The sequence below is a fragment of the Ursus arctos genome, unplaced genomic scaffold (genome assembly GCF_023065955.2).
Source record: "Ursus arctos isolate Adak ecotype North America unplaced genomic scaffold, UrsArc2.0 scaffold_14, whole genome shotgun sequence".
Classification (NCBI taxonomy): domain Eukaryota; kingdom Metazoa; phylum Chordata; class Mammalia; order Carnivora; family Ursidae; genus Ursus; species Ursus arctos.
In genome coordinates this window covers 27,602,722-27,609,164 of record NW_026622808.1, presented here as the reverse complement: position 1 = coordinate 27,609,164, position 6,443 = coordinate 27,602,722, and the positions used below count along the sequence as shown (strand labels likewise).

Below are 6,443 nucleotides of genomic sequence, written 5' to 3'. Positions count from 1 at the left end.
CCAGGGCATTTTCCTGACAGGGCAAGAGCTTCCTGAGTCTGCCCCCTGCTGTCACAGCGAGATGGTGGCAGCCCCTTCAGGCAGGTCTCAGGGACCGTGACCCGCAGAGGCTGTTGCTGCCCTGCCACGGGCATGTGGTGCGAATGAAAAAGAAGTCTTAGTCTTTCTAAGCCACAGAGATCCGGGGATGTTCCTGACTGCAGCAGAACCTGGGCCACCCTGACGCTACGGGGTCCTAGGGAGGACAGAGCAGAAAAGGAAGAAGCGTGGGCCTGGGAGAAAAACAGTGTGAGTCTGGGGTCATTAATTTACCAATTGGCCCGCCCCATTATTCACAGATCTCGTATTTGTGAGTTCCACTGGCTGAGATTTATTTGCAACCCCCAAACCAATACTTGCAGCACTTTGTGGTCATCCAAGGACATGCACAGAGCAGGGGGAAATGTGAATCACCAAGACACACGGTCCTCGTTGGTGGGACGTGGTGATGCTCCGCCATCTTGCTTCAGCTGGGACTGTGAACAGGAGACCTTTTTATGGTCTGTCTAGTGGCACGTTTTTCACATTTTGGTGCTTTTTCGTTGGCAATTTTGCTATTTAAAAAGGTCTCCAGGGATGCCTGGGTGGCTCAGTTGGTTGAGCGCCTGCCTTTGGCTCAGCTCATGGTCTCAGGGTCCTGGGATTGAGCCCCACGTCCGGCTCCCTGCTCTGTGGGGAGTCTGCTTCTCCCTCTACCCTCTCTGCCCCTCTTCCCCGCTGGTGCTCTCTCTCTCGCTTGCTCTCTCTCAAGTAAATAGATAAGATCTCTAAAAAAAAAAAAAGAAAAGTTGGGGTGCCTGGGTGGTGCAGTCATTAAGTGTCTGCCTTCAGCTCAGGGCGTGATCCCTGTGTTCTGGGATCGAGCCCCACATCAGGCTCCTCCGCTGGGAGCCTGCTTCTTCCTCTCCCACTCCCCCTGCTTGTGTTCCCTCTCTCGCTGGCTGTCTCTCTCTCTGTCAAATAAATAATCTTAAAAAAAAAAAAAAAAAAAAGAGGTCTCCAAGCATAGTGCTTAATACTGTCTAGTGTCCCCGAATGCAAGAAGGCTGGGATGTGCCTCCTGGAGAAAACATGTGTTAGATGAGCTTTGTTCAGGCATGAGTTATAGTGCAGATGGCCGGAGGTTCAATGTTAACCAATCAGCAGTATGGATTAAACAAGGTGTCTTGAAACACACACAGAACAAGGTCACATATTGATTGCTTGACAAAAATGTAACCAAAGGCTTGCAGGAACCTACCTCTGTATTCGCTGTGGAATCCAGTATTCCCTGACTAACTCCGTTTTCACTGCAACGTTATAGAACGTAACTACTGCGAATAATGAGAATTGATTGAATGTATCTATCACACACCAGAGAAAAAAGACACATAGAACAGCTTGAAGGTGAAGAGAGTAGGCTCTAGATGCAAATCTCAGCTGGGAGGGTGATTGGGTGGTTTGGTTGGTTAAGCTTCTGCCTTCGGCTCAGGTCATGATCTCAGGGTCCTGGGATCGAGCCCCGCAACCAGCTCTGTGCTCAAGGGGAGTCTCCTTGCCCCTTTGCCCCTCCCCCTGCTCATGCTTGTTCACTCTCTCTCTCTCTCTCAAATAAATAACATCTTTTAAAAAAAGAACATCTCAGCTGTGACCTTAGCTGCCCCTGCCTCAGTTTCCCTATCTGTAAGATGTGCAAAACCAGGGCTTCCTACCGGGGTATGGGAACACCAAAGGGGATCCATCAGGTGCTAGGGATGTGATCCCCATGATCTAAGTATAACTGAAACTATTATTCCTGCTATGCGTGCTAAGGGAGGGGCGGACCGGGTCTTCTCTGTGGTCTACAAGCCTGCTCAGTCACTCGCTGAGCCAGTTTCCCCCTCTATGGAATATTCTGGGAGTGGCAACCGTGCTGCCTCCCCTCCCCAATTTCGCTTACTGGGTGGACATCGGCCCCCTGGCTCGTGCTGGGTGTGCATGGCAAAGACTGCGAGCCACAGAGGACCCGCAGCCAGGATCGGGACTCCAGACGGTGGGCGCATGGTCGTGTTTATTGCCAGGAGGACGCCCACATGGCCTCCAGGCATCAGAGAGTTTTGACACAAATGACTTGAAGGCACTGGTTTCCGTCCAGCCCCCACCCCTGCCCTGCAGGGCCCAGGGGGCGAGAGACCCCATCACCGGTCCTGCTCCTTCTCCAGGGCTGTGGCTCCACTGGGTGCTGAGGGTCTAGAACGCCCTGCATCGCCAAGGTTCCCAAGATGTTGTGGGGCGGGGTGGCTGCTGGTCCCGGGGTGTCAGGGCTGTTGGACAGAGGGCTCTTCCCTGGGGCTGACCAAGAGCTACGAGACGCTGGGAGGCAGGCGTGCGGCTGCAGTCTTCTCCACCACGAAGCCATAGTTATACTGGGGGGGGGCAAGGAGAACACAGAGTGAGTGAGGGGCCATAGCGGTGCCTGAGGAATGGTGAGGGGGTGAAGACAATTAGGGGCTTAGTGAGCGCCAGCCCTCGGGAGATGGGGCGTGGCCGGGGGAGACTGGTCCTCCAGCACCCCATCCTGGGCCCTGTACCCACCTCCTCCTCGATATCCGCCAGCGACTTGATGGTCAGATCGGCAAAGGCAGAGAAGACCTGCTGGGCAGAGGCAGAGGGCAGTCTTGGGCGGGGACCCTAACCTAGAACCCCATTCCCTCATCCTCAAGGAAGGCCTCCCTCAATATTTGCCCGAACATCCCCTCATCCTTCCAGCCACAGCCTCTTGCCACCAGTATCCAGCTGTCCCTCCTGATGCCCCATTCTGAGACTAAGACCCTCCAGCTTCCAGCCTCCTCCAACCCAGGAACATGGGCCTCTGTGCTGGGGCACTGGGTACATGGATGACCCTCTCTGTATCCTGACCCCTAAGAAGACAACTGGCAGGGGCAGACCCAAGCTGCCCCAACAGAGACTCACCAGGGGGCCACAGCTCTTGCCCTCGAACCGGGGGTGCAGCGTGAAGGGAACACCATCCATGGCTAAGGAAAGGAGGTTAAGGGTAGGGGCTGAGACACAGGGAGCTTGCAGCCTGCCTGCGGTCCAGCCGCAACCAGAGAGGCTCAGCCCCAAACCCCTGGCTCTCCCCGGTCTTTGCAAAAATTGGGGAGGCCCAGGCCTGGTTCCAACCCTGGCCCCACCCCTTCCTGGCTATCCCACCTTGAGCCAGTCTCGCCCCACCCCAGTGCCTCAGTTTCTTGCTCGGCACTCACCTGAGATGCCATAGAGGTTGGAGGCCTCATAGATGGAGTCGCTCCTCCGCAGAGTAGACGCCCGAGAGCCTAACCTGGACAGGGTCCGCTCTGGAAAGCCACCCTTGCTGGTGGAGGCAGGACAGCACTGGTGAGGCCTAATTCCCCCCACGGCCGCCCCATTCCCAAGCCTGAGGACTCACCCGGGCTGGGCAGGTGGGTCCAGGGAGAGGCCCCGCATGTCCTGGCTGAGAGCTCGGGGCTTGGGCACCGGCCTTGGGGCCTTGGCCTTCTTGCACCAAATGGCAAAGCCCCCCATGTCCCTAGAAGGAGAGAGAAGTAGGGAGGTTCTGGCCCAAGCGGATGACGCCAGCCCTTTGGGGGATTTGCATCCTGTCTTAGCCCGCGCCCTGAGCAACATCCGAATTAATACTGCTGGGTCTGATCATGGGACTCCGTGCTTCGGACTCATCAACTCACTCCTCATAAGAACCCTACAAGACTGAGACAATTAGCCCTGTTTGAACCTGTGGAAATGGAGGCACAGGGAAGCGACAGAAGGCACAGGAGGCCTCAGGAGAGTCGCTGAGGGTCAGCAGGGCGGATATGCGAGCTGGCGGGCAAAGGAGGTCAGAGGCTGGGGGTGGCCCTACCCTACTCGCAGGTATCCAGGCACCGTCTTGGTCTTCCCGCTCAGCCGGACATCGAACACAGCCATGTCCGCAGCCCCCAAGGGCACCAGCTTCACACACATACGTTTCTTCTTGGACACAGAGGCCTCTGGGGGCGAGGGGGAGGCAAGGGAGTGAGAAGAGGGAAGAAGCAGCGAAGGGGGCCCAAAGATGGCTAGTGGATGATGCTTGCCAGGGCGCTGTTTAAGGCAGTGCCCTGGATAGCTTTAGGTCAATGGTTAACTCATGAGTGGTTTAGCCAGAGGAGGGGACTCCATGTAGCCTTTAGGAGCTACACTGGGGCAGACTTATCTTTGGTGACATGGAGAAGCATTCATGGGGTGACCCTGGGCACCTACAGCAAGGGTGGGCAGCTGTGGAATCAGACAGAACCGAATGCCCCTCCTGGCCCTGCAAACCTCACTTTTCCTTAGTCCTCTAATCCAGGAGTCAGCAAACTCCAGCCCATGAGCCAAATGACATCCAAATTCTGCTTTTGCAGGGCTTATGAGCTAAGAATGGTTTTCAGGGTTTTAAAGGACTGGCGGGGGGGGGGGTGGTAAGGCCACGACACTATCTGGCCCACAAAGCCTAAAATATTTACTATCTGGACCTGTACAGAAGAAGTCTGCCAACTCCAACATCAATAGATATACCCTGAGAGTCAAATACACAGGACAAGGCACAGTGAGAGGCAGGGAGAGCCAGGTGGTTGGAAAGCAGGGTGGTCAGGCCTGGGAGGGCAGCACCAGGGCTACAGGCGCCAGAGGAGAGGGGTGGGGAGAGCCAAGCAGAGACCTGAGGGAGAACCAAGTATTAGCTAGCCGGAAGAGTGGCGGAAGGGTGCTCCAGGAAGAGGAAACAGTGTGTGCAAAAGCCTGGAAAGGAAAAGGCTTGGAAATGGCCCGTGGTTCAGCTTGGCTACGATGTAAGATGTAGCAGGAACAGTAATAAAACAGGTCACAACTCTTACTCTAGGTCAGAGGCTGTGCCAATCGCACATTTTTACGCAGGGCAGGGCATGTGGCCCCACCCCAGAACAGGGCTCGGCTCCACAGCCAACCCTGTCATCACCCAGTGCATCGAGTGGAGCGGTGGAGGCTCGGAAAACAAGCACCTGTCGTCCCTCCACCCCTCCCTGGTCCTGCCCACAGGGTCCCGAACGCGGCCCCTCCACCCCACCCCCAGCCTCGGACGCGGGCCTCACTGGAGTCCAGGGGGTCGCAGACCGGGGAAAAGCCCGGTGGGAGGGGGCTCTTGTCCACCAGGACCTGGATATCGGCCACCACATTCTCCTGCGGATTCTGAGGGGGAGGAAGGGGAGGACACAGCGACAGTCACGCTGCAGCGGGGACAGCGCGCCTGGCGTAGGGCCCCGCAAAAGGACAGGGGAGTGGGCGGACCCCGGGGATGCCGACGGCGGGCTCCCCTTACCTCTAGGCTGCCCAAAGAACTGAGGCACAGAAAGTAGCCAGACTTCTGCGCGAAGCTCTTGCCGAAGCTTGCCGGCGCCCCTTCCACGGTGCAGGAGATCTACGGGGTGGACGCGAGTCAGCGCCAGGCTCCTACCCCGACGCGGCCGCCTCTGCCCTTTCTAATCCCCGGGCTCCCGACGTCGCTCACCGCACTGAATCCCCGCGGCGGAGGCGCCGAGGCCGACGACCAGGCCAGGCCAGTCAGCGGCGCCGTGTCGGTCCCGGGTCCTGGATCCATCCTCCCAGCCAAGAGCCGAAGGCTGGGACGACCTCGGAACTCCGAGCCGCCGACCCGTGGCCGAGTTCGGGTAGGAGTCTGAACTACAAATCCCAGACGACCGTATGGAAGGCGGAGGTCAAAAGAGCCGTCTGCGCGTGCCCGGAAGATAGCTGGCCAATCGTGGAGGAAAGTGAGGCCACGCCCCCGTGCGTCGCACAGGCGCGCCTGTGAGCGACGTTTACCGAAAATTGTGTCGCTCTTTCTCACCCCGAGCGATTTCCGATATCCCAGCTCTGCGCCCTTAGTCATGGCTTGCCCCAAACCAGAACTACACTCCCCAGAATCCCTTGCGGCATCAGCCTCTCCAGAGACACACCTGGACTTTCAGGGGAGAAATGTGAAAAAGCGCAATTCTAGTTCTAGGAAGTCATCCTAGAGGAAACTTTCAGGGATTATGCAGCGATTAGTTAAAATAACAAAAAATACGGACCACCGTGAGTCATGAAAAATTGTGTAATTTGAGGATTTGTTCATGTTACTGGTGGGAGACTGCGTTGTGTGCGTGGAGGTCTCGGTGCTTGGATTCTCCACGCAAGATTTACCCGAGAACCCGCGCATAAGTGAAGACAGCCAGAAGTAAGGTAGCAAGCACAAAGCAGTCTATTAAGAACCGCACACTCTGGAGGTGGGAGGGGGGCAGGCCCAGAGATGGCAACTGACCCGAGGCTAGGGGTGTCTTTATGAGCATAACTGTGGTGGTCGGCTTCCGAGGTTTCCAATCATCTAAGGGTCTCCTCCTACCGGTTGGGAGGGGGAGTTTTGGCCCTACGGGAAG

At 56.9% G+C, this 6,443-nt stretch overlaps 1 protein-coding gene across 2 annotated transcripts; it reads right to left on the bottom strand.

Moving 5' to 3' along the window:
* Positions 1 to 2,050: 2,050 nt before the first annotated feature.
* On the bottom strand, positions 2,051 to 5,724 carry MVB12A (multivesicular body subunit 12A). Of its 2 annotated transcripts, none has more exons than XM_026500483.4 (9): positions 5,537 to 5,724; positions 5,348 to 5,446; positions 5,121 to 5,217; positions 3,896 to 4,022; positions 3,446 to 3,565; positions 3,264 to 3,370; positions 2,971 to 3,032; positions 2,593 to 2,652; positions 2,051 to 2,423 (listed from the first exon to the last, which is right to left on the bottom strand). In XM_026500483.4, the coding sequence occupies exons 1-9, from the start codon at positions 5,624 to 5,626 to the stop codon at positions 2,361 to 2,363; spliced, it is 825 nt and encodes a 274-aa protein (XP_026356268.1). In that variant the 5' UTR covers positions 5,627 to 5,724; the 3' UTR covers positions 2,051 to 2,360. The 2 variants fall into 2 exon arrangements, with proteins under 2 accessions (XP_026356268.1, XP_026356269.1); XM_026500484.4 differs by having other exon boundaries at positions 2,593 to 2,649; positions 5,537 to 5,723.
* Positions 5,725 to 6,443: the final 719 nt, after the last annotated feature.